This window comes from Aythya ferina (genome assembly GCF_964211825.1).
Source record: "Aythya ferina genome assembly, chromosome: 3".
NCBI classification, from domain to species: domain Eukaryota; kingdom Metazoa; phylum Chordata; class Aves; order Anseriformes; family Anatidae; genus Aythya; species Aythya ferina.
In genome coordinates this window covers 85,084,495-85,100,423 of record NC_140298.1, presented here as the reverse complement: position 1 = coordinate 85,100,423, position 15,929 = coordinate 85,084,495, and the positions used below count along the sequence as shown (strand labels likewise).

The following is a 15,929-nucleotide window of genomic DNA, read 5'->3' as shown; positions in this document are numbered from 1 at the left end:
ACAGGAGGGCGGCCATGCCGCCTGCCTGCCCTGCCACCATTTTGCGTCCCTTCATCCTGCAAATGGCAGCCTGTGGGGCTTGGCAGGGCAGTGAGGACAGCCCTGTGTGGGGCAGGAGGATGAGGAGCAGCGGGGTGGGATGTCTGGCATGGAGGGGCGACCCTTTTGGTGAGGCTGTCTGACTTTGGGGTGAATTTAAGCATCTTGTGCGCCATGCACCCTGCACCTGCGGTGCTGCGAGCAAGCAGGCAGCACACCAGGGGCACGGTGCGAGCTCTTTGGCAGACTTTCACACACGGACGGCGGCACTTAGCCCTTGGGGCATCGGGGATATTCATCAAACCCGCCTGAGGGGCAGGTTTCCTAACACCACGTTTTCCTAACACCACACAGCGCCGGGCGGCAGGACTACAGCGCCCGGCGGCCCCTGCGCGCCGCCCCCACCTGCCCGCCTCTCGCCGCTCCCGCCCGCCGGCTCGCCTCAGGGGGAGCCTGAGGAGGGAGGGAGGGAGGGAGGAGGCGGTGGCGGAGCCGGTGTCCTGCCCCGTCCCGTCCCCGTGTCCCCGCCGTGGCCGCTGATGAGGTGAAGATGGTGATCCGCGTCTTCGTCGCCTCCTCCTCGGGCTCGGTGGCGGTGAGTGGGGGGCTCGGGGGCTGAGGTGAAGCCGCCCCGTGGCTGGCGGGGGTCGCTGCCCAGCGGGAGCCCCCAAAACGGCCCCGGGGGTCCACGGGCGGCTGGGATCCGGGGCTGGATGTGCCCGGGCTGAGGGGAGTCTTGGGGGAAAAAAAAAAAAAAAAAAAAAAAAAAGTGCGTTTTGGGGGAAAAACAGGCTCACCCCCATCCCCGAGGGGCTGCCGGAGTTGTTCGTGAAGCGCCTTGGGGCAAGTCCTGAGGCGGGCTCGTCCTGGGGACGTGTGTGGGGCTGACTGGAGGGTTTTTAAGCCCTTAAAACCGGGCTGAGCTCCCCCACATGCGGGGGACCCCGGTGCGGGCAGAGGCAAATGCAATAAATGAGAGCCTGGAGACGAGCCTCGCCTCCCTGAATTCCCAATTGCTCCGGAAAAGGTACAGCTCCTGTCAGATCAGCTTGGAGAAGCATCACCGTGTCCCTCTGCCTAAATGAAGCTCCTCTTGGTGCACTAATTCCGCGTGTGACCCGTGAGTTTCCGTATTTTTCATAGAAAATTGACAGCCCTCAGTTCCGTGAAGGCAGTCCGAGCGTAAGCGTTCAGCTGAACTTGTTCTCTAATGAGAGCCATCCGAAGGGTTTAGATGTAATTGCTGTTCTGCGTGGTTCAGCAGCGTTTCGTGTTGTGGAAGGACGTGGCGCTTTTCCCACCTGAAGGTTTAATGCGTGTTCGCTGCCTTCAGTCTCTTACCGCCTGGTATTCGCTTTCAGATCAGCGGCATGGTGACAGGTGTGTGCGCTGATATGTTTTGGCATGAAGCGTTCAAGATGCTCAGTAGCGGCATTACAGCTAATAAAAATTAATTGCCCGTTGCAGTAGCCAGCTGAGTAGACACCGAGCGTCCTGAGGACTCTGCAGTCAGTCCGTGTGCATCAGGCAGCCGGCACAGAAACCTCTCCTTGCCCGTGCTGGCAGTTGGGTTTGTTGTGGCACTCTGGTATTGTGAGGTTTAGTTTCTGTTTCAAACAATGCTCTTTAGTTTTATATTTTGTTTTTCTTGGGGGTGGAGGAGAAGGACCACATAATTAGATCACCATATCTCCTCTTTTGACCAGCCTGCAAATAGGCTATTGATTGGAGTTTCTGATTCTGCCCTATCCTTCCCCTGCCTTTGCCTTCAAGGTAAATACCCCGTTAGCAGCACCATAAATTCTTCCTCACTATTAACCCAACAAACCAAATCCGAGGTTGAAAAGCAATTTAGTTTACATCTGCCGCCTTTTTTTGTTTTTCCTGCGTCTGACAAGGAGATGACATCTACCAGGAATAACAGTTTGCATACTGGTGATGATCAACATTTTTTGCATAGTCAGCTGTACATCTGAGTATGATCTAGCCAGGGAAGAATAGTTAATTGAATGGCTGAAGGTACTTCTACCCGGGACCAGAGCTGTCACATCTCTTCACTGTCTGCTTTTCTTCATCTGTGTTATCTTAGCATTTAGGAATCTTCGTCATGCACTAAGTTCCCGCTGTGCTCAGTGTTGGGCTTTTTTTTCCCTGTGGGCTTTGTGGGGGTGTCTATAGATGATGGCTAAGTGATTGAGGAGAATCACAAACTATTATCAGCAGGTTATGTGGGAATCCTTGTCTGGAGAGAAGGGCAGTAACTGTATTTGCACATCTCTAAGCAGGGAAATTTAAAGCTTATTTTCATCCTCCTGAGCATAAGAACAATAACTAAGCATCAGTGAAGGAAAATCAAAAGTGATTGAGTTGTGCAATTCTTTGTCTTCTACTCCAGGCTTCTGTAGAACAACATCAGATTATCAGATACTTCTTGGGTTGCAGTTCATGAGACAGGATGATTTCCCTGTCTAGAGAAATAAGTAGCCCTCATAGATACTGCTCTGTCTTCTGTCTAGCTGTAACGTTCCTGAGAAATACACTGATTGTGTAGTCAGCAAAGACCTCAGTTTCTGTAAGTATAACTGTCCCTGGCAACTTCTAAAATATTTATTGATCATGTGTCTTGGTGCAATTTGTTTTATGCTAAAGAATATCAAAATGCATGCTAGTTGTACAAAATTCGAAGTGTTTTGGGAGTAATTCTGGAGAATGAGAAATAGAAATTAACAGAGTGGATGAGGAGCAGCCAAGAACAACGTGAACTTTCTGCCCAGTTGGGACAAGACGCTTCCTTGCAACATCTGCCACACCTCTGAAGGTTTGTAGACCACTGAGAGGTTAATAGCAGTATTCTTTATTTTTAATAAAACTTGTAAATATTAATGCCTCGTGAGCTTAAAAGAGCCTGTGGCAACGAAACCTAGTTGTTGCTTGAGTGGAAACATTCCTCTGCGGTGCTTACTGAAGCTGGCCTGTGGGTTTGCGCTGTAGGGATGCTGTAGGCAAGTTCCTGAGTCAGGAGAGGCATTGTGTTTATGTGCACATTTCTAAATAACATCGTGTTGTTTTAAGCATGCATCAGACAGATGCAATTGAATCACAATGGGAAGCCTCTGAATAGGCAGGCAAGGCGTGTTTTTACAAGCCTTGCCAATCTTCTACTTTTTCTGACCTGAATTTCTATTTGTTGCTGGTGAGCTGTGTCTCAAATTCCAAGCACTTAGTAGGCTGGGGAGGCAGGCTTTGCTACTCCTCCTTAATAAAGACAAATGGTCTTTTATTTCGTGCTCAGGAGAAAGGCTACTTTAAAATTAGCCTTTACCTTTCTCCCTCAACAGTGCTTCACTGTTTTCAGGAAATAGTTTCTTTGTTTTTCACCAAACCATTCCAAGGTGACTGTAATTCAATCCACTTCACGTTTTCCAGTCTATCAATAAAAATCTGTTCTTTTCCTTGTGCTGCTGTAGTATGTATTGACTCAATTAAATGGTTTTCATTGTTTTCAAGCTAGATTTACCTTAGACAGGAAGCTGGTAGTATTAGCTAAGTAACTTTTTGCTGGAATTCCTACAGCTGGCTGGAAATACCTAACCAGAGGGACTTCTGACCTCTGGCACTCAGAGGACTGAAGATCAGGTAAAGGAAATGTCGTTGAAGAGCTTTCAGATAATGAAGAAACTTTGAACAACTGTTTCACTTGTACTTTTTTCCTGTCTAGAAATAATTTATTGCCTTGGAGCTTCCTCTATTAAGCTGAGCAGATACATAGGGAAGTTACTGAAGAACAGGGGGTAGAATCTGCTCTGACTAGTGAGAGATGCAGAACTCTCCCATGGAAATTTTTGTTTGTTCATAAGATGTGAAAAACATAACTGAAATCAATTCAATTTAATGTGCAAGAGCAAGCAAGCATTGCTCAGGCATAGACTTCTTGAGAATGTGTTTGGGAAGGAACAGCATCGATCTGAAAAGAATAGACTTCTTTTAAAAGATCAGAAGTTGAAAACTGACCCTTGCTAATGAAGACAATAATGGATTTTTATTTTATTTTTTTCTAGGAAGCTTGATAAGATAGGTATAGTTATAGTGAGGTTGTTTCTATAGCAAATATTGGTTTTATGAGACTAAAGCTTTGCTTTTTTAAAGCATATTATGCAGGTCAATGTATAAGTGCAAACATGTTGGAATTTTTGCTTCCTGGAATTACTTTAAACCATGGTATAAAACATCAGAATGCCAGAGCAATCACAGTCGTGTTTATTTGGTTGGATAATGTAATTGAAGGCAAATAAAATGCTAATGTCCTTTTGGCTAAGCTTGTCTCCTAGTGATAAGGACAACTTTCATCCCCACCTTTGTTTGTACAGGCTTGAGAAACTCAGTGTTTCTCAGTGCTGCTCAGGAAGAATGTGCTTCTTGTTGAGAGGCGTGGAAGAATTAACTTAGAATGTGTTGATTTTAGAGTATCTACCAGCTAGCAGATTTTTTTGCCTCTCTGCACCCCAAAGCAACAACAGTCAAAACTGGAGGTGGTTGAGCTGTACAAATGCCTTTTGTGAAAATTGTATTGGTTCTGGGAGTCATTTGAAGGGATCTTCAGCTTGTTGCATGTGACTTACAGAAATTCGGCTACCTATGGCATTAAACTTTGCAAATTATAAACAATATCATGAATTTTTGATATTAGAAGTTTGTAAAACCAGATGACAGCAGCAGGTAAGGTAGCTTTTCAGAAGTGAAACGTAATCCTTACAATTAGAAGCAAACCTGCAATATTTACGTGGGAAATAGCAATATTTTAAATGTATAACCACAGCGTTGTCTCACATCTGTCCGCATGCTCCAAATGCACCTGTTGGATTGGATCCTAAGGTTGGATTTATGGATCGTGGTTGTTGTACTGTGTGACTTCACTCGATCAAAGTGATGGTGCTTTTGATTATGCACCTGCAGAGCAGTGCTGTAGCAAAAGCAGTGAGACCAGAAGGAAAAATGGACACCTCCGGATTCTTGCTTGGTCACAGGATACATCAGGGATCTCGTGGGTTTGTGGGCTTGACCTTAGCAGTTGTATCCTGCCCATAGGAGAGGGTGGGGGACTTTCTGAGTGACAGAATGCGTTCCTGCATCATTCCTCAGCTTTCCTCTTGCTGAGTGGCTCACGTTCAGCTTGGCTGGCTTCTGTCTGTCCTGACAGCAGGGTTCATGTAGCAAAAGGAGCCTGAGAGCCCCGGTCATGGCTGAATTCTGCAACAGGGAGCTCAGCACTGAAGGCTTTGTCTCTTTTTCTCCCTAAGGACCCCCTGTGGATCTAGCTCAGATCTGAGTTCTGGGTACATCCTGAGAACTGAGAGCCTCCAAACGATGGCTCAGAGAGCTCGAGGAATGTGTGTGTTCATCAGGGAGCCCGGCAAGAACTTGGGCACAAGAATACAGGTGGAATTCAGACCATCTGCACACGGTATTCAGTACCTAACAGTTGCGCCACTCCTGTGTGCTTGAGTGCTTCTCAAATATTTACCTTTCTTCTTGGCAGATAGATCATGTCAGAAACAAAGCCACCTTGTGCAACACCCTTTGGAATACATAGCGTTAGGAGCAGTAGGACTGTTGCCGACCTTTGTTTGCAATCCTAGCTGGAATAAAACTTCAAAGGAGGTATTGTGCTGAGTGGGTTCCTGAGGACTCTTCGGAGCGTGTTTTGAGTCTCTGTATGCTGATCTGCTTTGTGCAGGCAATGTCTCTGACAGCTATATAATGACTTTCTCATTGCAGACTTATTCAAGTGGACAGGAAAGACTGAAATGAGTGATAACAGGCAACTTGGTAATTTTAACGCCCCCGCCTTTTTTATTTATTTATTTTTTCCTGTAGAACATCACTGTCAGGGTGCAAGTTCCTGAATGGACGTAATTCACTGATGGGGACCTGCTCTCCTTAATCTTCAATCACATCATCAAAGCCTGGAAATACATTTTCCTAATCCTGGTCGTAGTGCCAGGGGTCAAAGGAGATCACATATAAATGAATTTGATGTTAACTTAACAAACAAAGAAACACAACTAAGTTACATGCAGTTTACTGATACAAATGACTTTCAGATTATTTCTATTTTTGTTTTGTGAACTGTAAATCAATTTGTGCACCTGACTCACCTGTTTTCTGGAGAGTACAACCGGGGAGGAAGGGCAGGGACTGAAGCTTGTGCCGTACTGCAGTCATCCTCGTTTTGTTGTCTGGCGCTGGTACGCCGACGTAGAAACTGCCACTCTCTCAGTTGTCATCGTCACGTTATTCTCTGCCAACGCTGCTCCTGCACGGTCCCATCCCAGCACAGGAGCGAGGCAGGCAGCTCTCGTGCTGTTAGCACCTTGGGTCGATGCAGCTGCTTGCTTCAGTGAAGCTGAACTGTAGCTCTTGGTACCAGAAAGGTACCAGAAACCTTCAGACTGAAGGCTGCAGGCTTTCCGTGCACAGCTTACCGCAGGCAGGGCGCCTGCCTACTTATCACTGTGAAGGCCACACACACAATTTGTGTAAGACATGGTCCCAAGCGTGTTGGGATTAATGATAATGTTTTCATTGACCAACTGGGCTTTTGCCTGAGCCAGGTGGCTTCCATACTTATATTAAACCTAAATGGTATCTGGTGTGTGTGTGGAAAGGTGCAGGACCTCAGTGGTGTGCAATGTTCTGAATGGTTTTATTCACGTGTGTAAACTGGATGCTGCTGTTGGCTCCAGCTTTGACTTGCTCTAACACCTCCTGCAAACAGCATAGTGCCCTCGTTAGCAGTAAGGAGAAATGAACCTCGGGATATAAGCTCCTAGATCAGCTGGAAGAAGCAGGCTGTTGGTAGAAGGGCTCTGCTGGGCCACTGAGCCTCGGTCCTTGTGCAGACCACAGCCACGAAGCACCGGTTGCATGGTTTACAGGCCACCACTAAGACAAGAACTTAATTTCCTGCATAACACTTCTGGAGGACAGGGAGGTCAGAAACAAACAGCTGTGGCTCCTGTGAAGTCATGTTTCTTGTGTTCTCGAATCCTTTCCTGCTTTTAAAACTTCAAGGCCTGCAGGTAAAATTCAAGAAACAATGGGGATGTACCAGTAAATGGAAAAGGGTTCTGGTTGACGTTATCTGATGGTACCAAAGCTCAGAAAACAAAGCCTGCCACTGTAAGGGAACAATATTTATTCAAGGTAAATTATCTTTCTTTGTACTTGTAAGAGCTTAAAAAATCCCTTGTAATTTAATTGATGTATTGAATATTCTGTTTCTAGTGGGCTTGTCAAAGATGAGTTATACTGCTGAGTAAGTCTGTTTCACTTGTTATATGAATGCTTTTGGTTTTAGGCAAAATCAAAGCAAAAATTAAGTTTAGGATGAAACACGGTTCACTTGCTGTCTGCTAGGTTCTTGCTGGTACTCTTCTGTACAGTGCGTCTTCCAAGTGAATTGTTTCAGACAGCTTAGACTTTGATTTATCTAACGAGGGGAATGTTAAATAAATCAGGATTTGTGGAAAAAATAGTTGGTGTTTAAGGAAGTTCTTTATTGTAGAAAGTCAGGATTTCTTTTGTCTTTAGCAATCTGAGTGTGACTTGGAGGTGCAGAATTGTCCCTAAGCTGCTGACCCAGGCTGTGGCATTCTGCTGGCAAATACACTAAGGGCAGTGGTTTCCTCAGCTGCAGCCTAAAGTGCTGGCCTCCAAAGGGAATCTGGGATGATCTTTATGATGCAAGTGTTGTGAAAGCTTGTTAAGAAGCGTAATGAACACAGAGGATGCAAGTCCCTGAAGTTGGTGGATTTCCTTCTTGGTGGGGTGTGGGGAGATGCAGAGGCAGTGGCAGTGTTTCAGGGGCATGCATGTAGGTGAGCAGAGCGTGGCCTGATGTTTCTAGCAATGACTCAGTGTTGCCGGTGAACTTCGGGTGCTGTGACTGGGATACAGGCACAGTGCAAGCAACACTGTTTAACCTAAATTTAAGATTGTATGCCACTGTAAAGTAAGCAGAGAAAGGGGATTAACTGGCTTGCTAGTTAATTTATGAAGAGAAGCTCTGAGGAGCCGCAGGTTGTTCAGTGACTCATGTTAATCACCACCACCAACATGCCCTTCGGTTGTCGCCCACCTCCCCTGGGTAGGACAGAGCTTGTCGGGGCGGTTAGGAGTACCAGGGTTTTTGCTGGCAGTTCTGTTTTCACCTCAGGATAAGTAATCCCCACCAGCCCTGCTAAGAGAACTTGGAAAACTGTAAGGTGGTGCTTGTTTTACTGCAAGGAACAAACTTGCAGAAGTCAATGCCGAGGAGGGACCTTTGCAAATACATCAATCTGCCTCTTATTCAAGTACACACGTGTGGCTGTGCATGTATATGTATAGTGTTATGTCCATATGTCTGCACGTATATTCGTGTGTGTGTATGGTTTTTAACCTCGGAGGTGCTGATAGATGCTAATTAGCACTCAGTAAAAACTAAATGCTAATTTTTGCATCCCCAGGAGAGAAAAAAATATAACATCCTGGTGCCTCACGTTGGTAGCTCAAGAGGCATCAGCACCTGGCTGAACCCTGTCAAAAATGACTGCTGCTTTATTCGAGTGGCCAGACCTCGTGGCACTGTAACCACGGGTGTCTGTTGTCCACGTAAACTAGAATGCAAAGACTGGATGTGCAGTGGCATAGCTCTCTCTGTCCCTACCTAGGGAAAAGGTACTTCAGTGTTTTCAGTGCAGAGTTTTATCCAAGAGCTCCAGCAGGGCTAGCTTACTACTTACAACTCTGCAGCTGCTTTCCTGTTGCAGAGCTTCTCTCAAGTAGAGGTACCTGTGTTTTAACCTCTTTGGTTGCAGCCTTGTGTGTTTGCCATGGCTGCTGAAAGTGGGCCAGCAACACTTTGGCCTGTGAAACTGAGCATCTGAAGGAGGAGAGGACACGTCCAGTGCTGCCGCTGCTGCAGGGTAAGTGATAACTGCTGGCAAGAAGGGAGTGGCGAGCTGCTGCTTGCAGGAAAGCTTTTAAACAGCCACAGCGTCTGGCTTCCTGAACATCCCATTTTCTGGGATTGTTCTGCTGCAAGCTCTGCCAGCAGGGTTACTGTCAGGCTGCGTGTTTGCAGGCAGAGCCCTGAAACCACAGAGTCATAGTACACGTTAAATACAAACCAGAGCATGTGATTATGTACGTGTCCTTCACACGCAGTGGGAAGGTTTTCCTGTGGGCTTTTGGTTTTCCTGCTTTAACAGAGACAGAGCTTTTGTTTACCTTCACGTGCTGGGAGCTCCAGCAGGCTGTAACCCTTTGCTACATAATGTGGGTCCTAGGATTCAGTGGATAGGTCCCACTCAGAGCCAGAGAATGTGACAAAAAAAATCTGTCATGATTTAATGGTGGAAATTCCATCACAACGTTCACAAATCACTTTATTTCCTGATATTTTCACATGTTGCAGCATATGATGTTGGGTGTTACCTGTGCTTTTAAAATCTCTGAGTGATTCTTTGGAACACTTTAATAGTAACGTTACAAAGACTGCTTTGTTAATCATCAAATTGGGTCTGTGTTTTTCAGACAACAGTGAAAGATTTTTGCGTGTTTTTATTTGAAGGAAAGCTTTCTTTGATCTTGTGAGCGCTAGAGCATCATCAGCTCAAACCTGTCATTATGTGGCTGCAGGGCTAGTGAAGTTCTCATCCCTGCCTAGCCTAAAGAAAGAACAAGCACGCATTAAACCTTTCATCTGGATCTGCGTCTCCTAAGGTCAAACAATCTTCCCGAAACATCTCCATTGGGGTGATCTGTTTGTGTAGAAGCAGAGACAGGAGTGGCACTGGAAGGATTTAGATGGGATCAAATTGTTCAGTGGGAACCTGCTGGCTGAGGCTGCCTTGCCAGAGGCAAGGAGTGTGCTCTAGTAGAGAGGTTTCCTGCATCTGTGTTTGGGGATACAGGTGGCCGTCCAGAAATGGGGCTGCAGAAGTAAGAAAGCAAAGGTAATGTGCACGTCCCAGAGCTGTGAGAAGACTTAAGCTCAAAGGCTGGAGCTGTGTTTGCTGAAAGAGGAATAACATTGACATTTGTTAATAAAGTTAGAAGCCTCACTCTGCTCTCAGCTGGACCAAAGGTAATTTTGTTATTGATCTGAATAATAGCGGTGGCAGTCAGCCTGAGTTTGGGGACTGATAGCAACAAAATCCATCATCCTAGTGTTACAGAAACATGTGGGTAGGACTTTGCAGTAATACAGTCCAATTTTATCTGGAATCTGCCATTTATCTGAAGCCACAAGTGCATTTTTCTGTTGCTGTTTCATATACTGTTGGGAAAAGCCTGTAAATATGCTTAAAACTTCGCACGCCAAATGGCCAGTGACTCGTCCTGCTGTTACTGCTGTCAGTGCATTATCAGGGGTGTGTGTGCCTGTAGCTGGCAGGATGACACAGCTGTGCTGCGTGGATAGCAGCTGGCAGAGGAGAAGGGTGGCAGTAGTGACAGCATCGGTGCACAAACTTGTTTTTCAAATCCTTTAGAGCGCTTTGGGATCCCAGTATCTCCGATCCTTCATCCATCAGGGACAGAAAGCAAATAAATGCGAGCATGATCCTCTGTAGGGAAAGGCTGCCTGTTTTTTTCCAAGTGTCCAAGGGCTCTTATCATTCCCTGAAATTCACAGAGGGGGGTTGGTGGCAGTGTGGAAGAAGAATGGATGTGACTTATTGATGAAATAAGTCCTACTTACGTGATTTATGTGGGGACAGGGCTCTGCACGAACCCAGCACGTCACTGCTGGGCAGTTGGTGAGCCTGAGCAAGGCTGTGTAGTCTTGGAGCCTGCCTGAATGTCTCTGAAACTCTACCAGGCAGTCAGGACGCTCCTCTGCTGGTGGCATCTTGTGGCTCCCTGCTGCAAACAGCCTGCTGGGTGCTTCAGAGTGCTCTGCAAGGTGCAGGGGGAGCAGCCTCACGGCCAGGGCAGCAGGAGGCTCACACCAGGAGTCCACAGAGCTGAGACCCTGCCTGGGCGAAACACAAATCACTTCTTACATCTTGTGAGCTGCTGGGTGGTTTTAGCTGCTCTGGTAGATAAATATTCCTGCGCCACTGGGTTTTGGTGCTTAAAGCTACTGAGAAGGAAGAAACATGACCTATTTTTTTAGTGGCAATAGGTTTGCTGTTATATCTCGGCTGTGGTACGTACAGAAAATGGAGCTGGGAATGATTTCGTCGCTGTTACAGAACAACGGGACCGATAAATACACAGAAGGAGTTCACAGCACTTCCACTGCTCTGCTGACTCACCGTGTCACCAAAAAAAAAAAGAAAGACAATTGTGTGTTTTCGTCTCAAAAGTCTAGGTGATAAACACATTACATAAAGGAAGTGTATGTGAATTTCTTGATAAGCGACTTTTTTTTTAAGTCAAAACTTTAAGTTTTCTTCACAGAATTTGATTATTATAACGCTTACTGTCCCAAGCCTGCTAATAAAGCTGATCTTAGTGCTATTTCAGTGAACTTTAGATGGCTCCCAATTATTTAACATGTTTTAAGAAAATAAAACATAATTGTGTTTTCTTCCCACTACCAAATCACAATTCAACCAAGCCAGCTGGATTCCCATCAATAAAGTGACACCTCTAAACCCCTGCAGAGTTTCAGCCACAGCGGGGTTGGACTTGTGTGCAAGACCCCAAACTGCTCCCTGCTCTCCAGCCTTGGGAGGCGGCACTGCGAGATTCAAACACCAATTTTTGGTTCATCACTGCAGGAATAAGGACTGAGTTTCTGATAATTTAACTACCTTGCTGCACTGGGACTTGACTGGGAAGAAAGGATATTCTTCAGAATTGAACAACTTGCATAAATAAAGGGAAATAAGCGTATGAATCAAGAAAATATAGCGTGGAGATGAGAGAAAAACTTGTGTTTGGTTAGGAGGCAAACTCTCCTAGCAATAAAGAGCAGGTGAACAAGTGAAGGTTGCCGTTATCGGACTTGTATTTATGTACACACTGTGAAAAGGAAGACAGATATTGCTTGGTGAAGGGGTGTTTTCATGATGCAAAATACTTGCTATAAATATGCCAATTTGACAAAAGAGAACAGAACCAGGAGGAGTTAAGCGCAGAATGCTAAGCAGGAGATGTAAATTAATCTCTGGCAACTTTGAGAGATGTCTGTTGGAAAAATGCACGAAAATAACACTTTCTTTTTAACCAGTCTCTTGAATCGCTGAAACATATGGTAAACTACAAACAAAAACATCTATCTATTGGAAGATTTCAGCTGCCAGCTCGCGTTTGAGTTGTTAGTCTTTTGCAATGAAGGATTCTAGTCCTGCAGGATGGTGCTGTCAGGAGGAGCAATTCGTGATAGCTGAGAACAGGCTTCATGAATCCTTAAAACCTTGCGGGCTGCTCAAGGTGTCTGTAGCGTTGTGCTAGCCACTAGGATCCCCAACATCATTTGAAAACAAGCAAACAAAAAAATTTGTTTTAGTAGTTTTTTGATTTCCACGAGCAGTGCTGTTTGGTTTCATCCTGATGCGATGGGACACGGAGTCGTGTCATTCATTAGAAGATAGATTGTGTTTCTGAGCACAACCTTGGTGCTTGCACAGAGAACGAAGGCTTCTTACAAACCATCTTAAATAAGAAACTTTCTGCTTCCACTCGCAATAAGAACATATAGATGAGTAGATTTAAGTGTGTTTTATCGCAGTGCCGCATCTAACAATGAAAATATGAGGCTAGCAGGCCTTGGATATGGAACAAAGCTCCCTGTCTCCTGTGGCTTTACAGCAAAACTAAATCATGAATTTTCCTTTGCTGACTGCTTGTGAGGAGGAGCCTTTAAAAAAAACAAGCCTGGCTCAAACTCTAATTGCGTTTTGTAAATACGAGGCTCTTTCAAAGGTAGCGTGCGTATCCCACGCAGAGGTAGAGGTAAAAATCTCCCGGCAAAGCGGTGTCTCAGCAGTTCCCAGGGATCTGCAGGCTTACTTTACATCAAGCTGAACAGATTGCCCTCCCGGTTTGATGGAGGGTTTCATGTGGCGTGTCCTTAATTATGTCTCTGTCTGCAAGCGGCAGGTTGCTGTGTGGCTGCTGCTCAGGGACTGCTTTATTTCTGGTCAGATGGAAGGGATCTGTGGTCAAGTTGTAGGATTTGGAATCACGAATGTATAGGCTTTCTTCAGGGTGAAGTGCTGAAGGTGTTGTGAGCTCTGGGGAGGTCTCCGTGCAGGCCATTGCTCTTCTATCACGTGCTTGCTGCAGCAGCTAGCCGCTTGCTTTGCTGCTGGGAGTAGTTATGTAATGCAGAGTTATTTTCCTCTTTCTTCTCTTCTTCCTTTTGCCACCTCACCACGGCCTCTCATCTCCCTTTCCCCTGTGTACCCAGCGGAGTTGTGTTCTGCTGTGCCCAGAACAATGAATTAATCATCCGAAGCCTTGTGAAGGGCTGTCACAGCCCCGCCACCTCTCTGCAGTCAAAACTGCCAGGGTTCAGTCGCGCTTTCCTTCCCTGAGCTAGGCAAAGAAGGAAAATCCAGCAGAGCATCTGTGTCACCGCAGGTTGCAGCTGTCACCGGGCCAGGAGGATCTGTGTGCCAGTCCTGGTGAGCGAGGTTGTTCTCTGCTTCCGTACAGAAGCACCAAAACCACGGTGGAAACAAGGAAGAGAATGCAGGTGTTGTGTAGTGTTGGGAAGAGGTGTTGCTTCCTTGCTTCTCTAAGGCAGGTAGGTGGAGGGTTGCAGCTAACGCTGTTTAGAGAAGTATTCGTCTGATGTGGTATGAAGGCTTGCAGCTCTTCATCAGTGTAGTATCTGCTCAGTATCTGGGAGCAATGCTAAGCCTCATCTGTACGAGCAATTAAGATCAGTAACCCTCTGCAGTAACTACATTGCACCTGCTTTTACAGTGCAGCAGTCCCTTTGGTTTTATTTTCATGACTTAAAAAGGCGAAGGCTCCCCCACTGATGCTATCAGCTGCGGCAGAGCTGGAGCCTGTGTGTGTCTAACACCAACGCCGTTTATGCAGTGCATGTCTCAGATACCTGCAGCTGCTCCTGCTTCACCTTCTGCTGAGCCGTTTGCTTGGGGTGTGGTTTTGCTGTCGGGTAGGGGTGCTGATGTTACTGATGCCCCCCTCGTGCCCCTGCTTCCCGCGTGGTGCTTGTGCACGGGAAGCTGCAGGAGCTGCTGGGCAGGAGGGAGCAGCCAGCAGCGAGATCTGCATCATCACACGGCCATTTAGTAATGACAAGATGATGGGATATGCACCTCTGGTTAAACAAAAGCTCTCAGTAGGCAAGTCCTGGCACAGAAGGTCTGAAAACGTTCAGGAATCATAGGGAGGGAAGAGAGAAGAAAACAAAGTAACCCGTTGGAAGTGATGAGAAGCTTTCAAGGAATTTTGGATAGAGGATGTGATCTAATTTTGCTGAGTTTCTGGTCCTTTCTGGGCATGACCTGTGATGGTAACATCCCCGTTTTGTTATCCTGCTGCTAAAGGAGCTGCAGATCTCTTTGTCTTTTTGACAAGACCATTGCCTTTACTAGGGATCACTGTTAAGGTTAGCTGGGAGATGGTTGAGGAGTGACATGAGCCCATATTAGTTGTGTAGGAAACAGAAACGTTACAGCAGAAGAGTTTCCAGTCTGACAGGCAAAGATATTGAAGGCCGAGTGGCTGAAAACTGCGGGAGAGGTGAATTCTGAGTAGAAGCAGGAAAGGGTTTCAGTGAGGGCATTAATTGACCGTGGGAACAATTTACCAAGACAGATAGGTTCCCCGTCATTAACAGTTAAGGAATGGAGCTTAGGGGAAAGCAGTTTGAAAGAAACTCCCTACTCCTAAGCAAAATTAATTCAGGGATGCTGGAGGTCAGAACAGCTAACCCCAGTGGTCCCACCTGGCCTGGTGTGAGGATGGCTTCCAAGTATTTCTGCAAAGTCAGCGGGAGCCTGTTCTGCTGTTACCTGTTGCAAGTCAGGATAAAGAAATGAAAACCAGGAGAGAAAGCCTGGATGCTTCAGCTGAAGTGGACTTTATCAACTGAGCTGAATAAGCAATTAACTCATTTAAGCAGTTGTGTATATCAGCATTATTGCTGGTTTTAGCCCTAATAAGGAAACCAGCTCCAAGTACTGGGACGAAAGGGAGATGTCTCCGGGGATGTTTTTCTTGTGGGTAGCAATACAGACTAAGAGTAAAACCAAACCCATGAAAACAGACGTTCAGAAAGCAGTTAGCCTGCTCAAAATGTGGAAGACAAACACTGAATCACAATAGTAGACTATTTAGCTCAGCTTTCTTTGCCATGTTAGAGATGGATTAGGATCATATCAGGTAAGCAGATCCTGATTTTGTTTCATAGGCAGTGTGGCTGCTTAACAGAAAGAGGTGACATTGCCTATTCTTATTTGTATTTACGGCTAATATTCTTCTGTGACTATAAGGAAATTTCAAAAAAAAAAATCAACCTTGAATTGCCAGCCTGTGGAAGCTTCAGTCTCGTTATGGCATACAAGATGAGTGTTTCTTCCCCTCAGACTTCACAGTGGATGGATATTTTGATGGTTTACCTTACAGTCTCCTGGTCTGCTGAGATGTAAGAAAAGCAAAATAATTTGATGCTAAAGCAGCCTATCCTAAAAGAACACAAAGGCTTTCACAAACTGAGGTATGAATAGCCGTGAAATGAGTTTTTCTGAACGTGGCATTTCTGATTGTAGGAATACCCTTTTCAGGTTCCTTTTAGTTACATCAAGCTCTGGGAAGCTGGGAAGCGGCAAGGTAAAAACCCAAATTCCACAAAGAGGGCTGGGGCAACCCCCTTGGTAGATTGCCAGAGGAGGATGCACTGATCTTCACCGGGCTCT

The 15,929-nt window shown here is 45.9% G+C and overlaps 1 protein-coding gene across 1 annotated transcript in view; it reads left to right on the top strand.

The window, feature by feature from the left end:
* Positions 1-476: 476 nt before the first annotated feature.
* The window catches only part of SH3BGRL2 (SH3 domain binding glutamate rich protein like 2), a 37,519-nt gene continuing 22,066 nt past the window's right edge, over positions 477-15,929 (top strand). Inside the window, exon 1 of the mRNA XM_084513229.1 lies at positions 477-634. Within this exon, the coding sequence (XP_084369355.1) occupies positions 590-634 (45 nt within the window). The 5' untranslated portion in view covers positions 477-589. The remainder of the gene's footprint in view (positions 635-15,929) is intronic.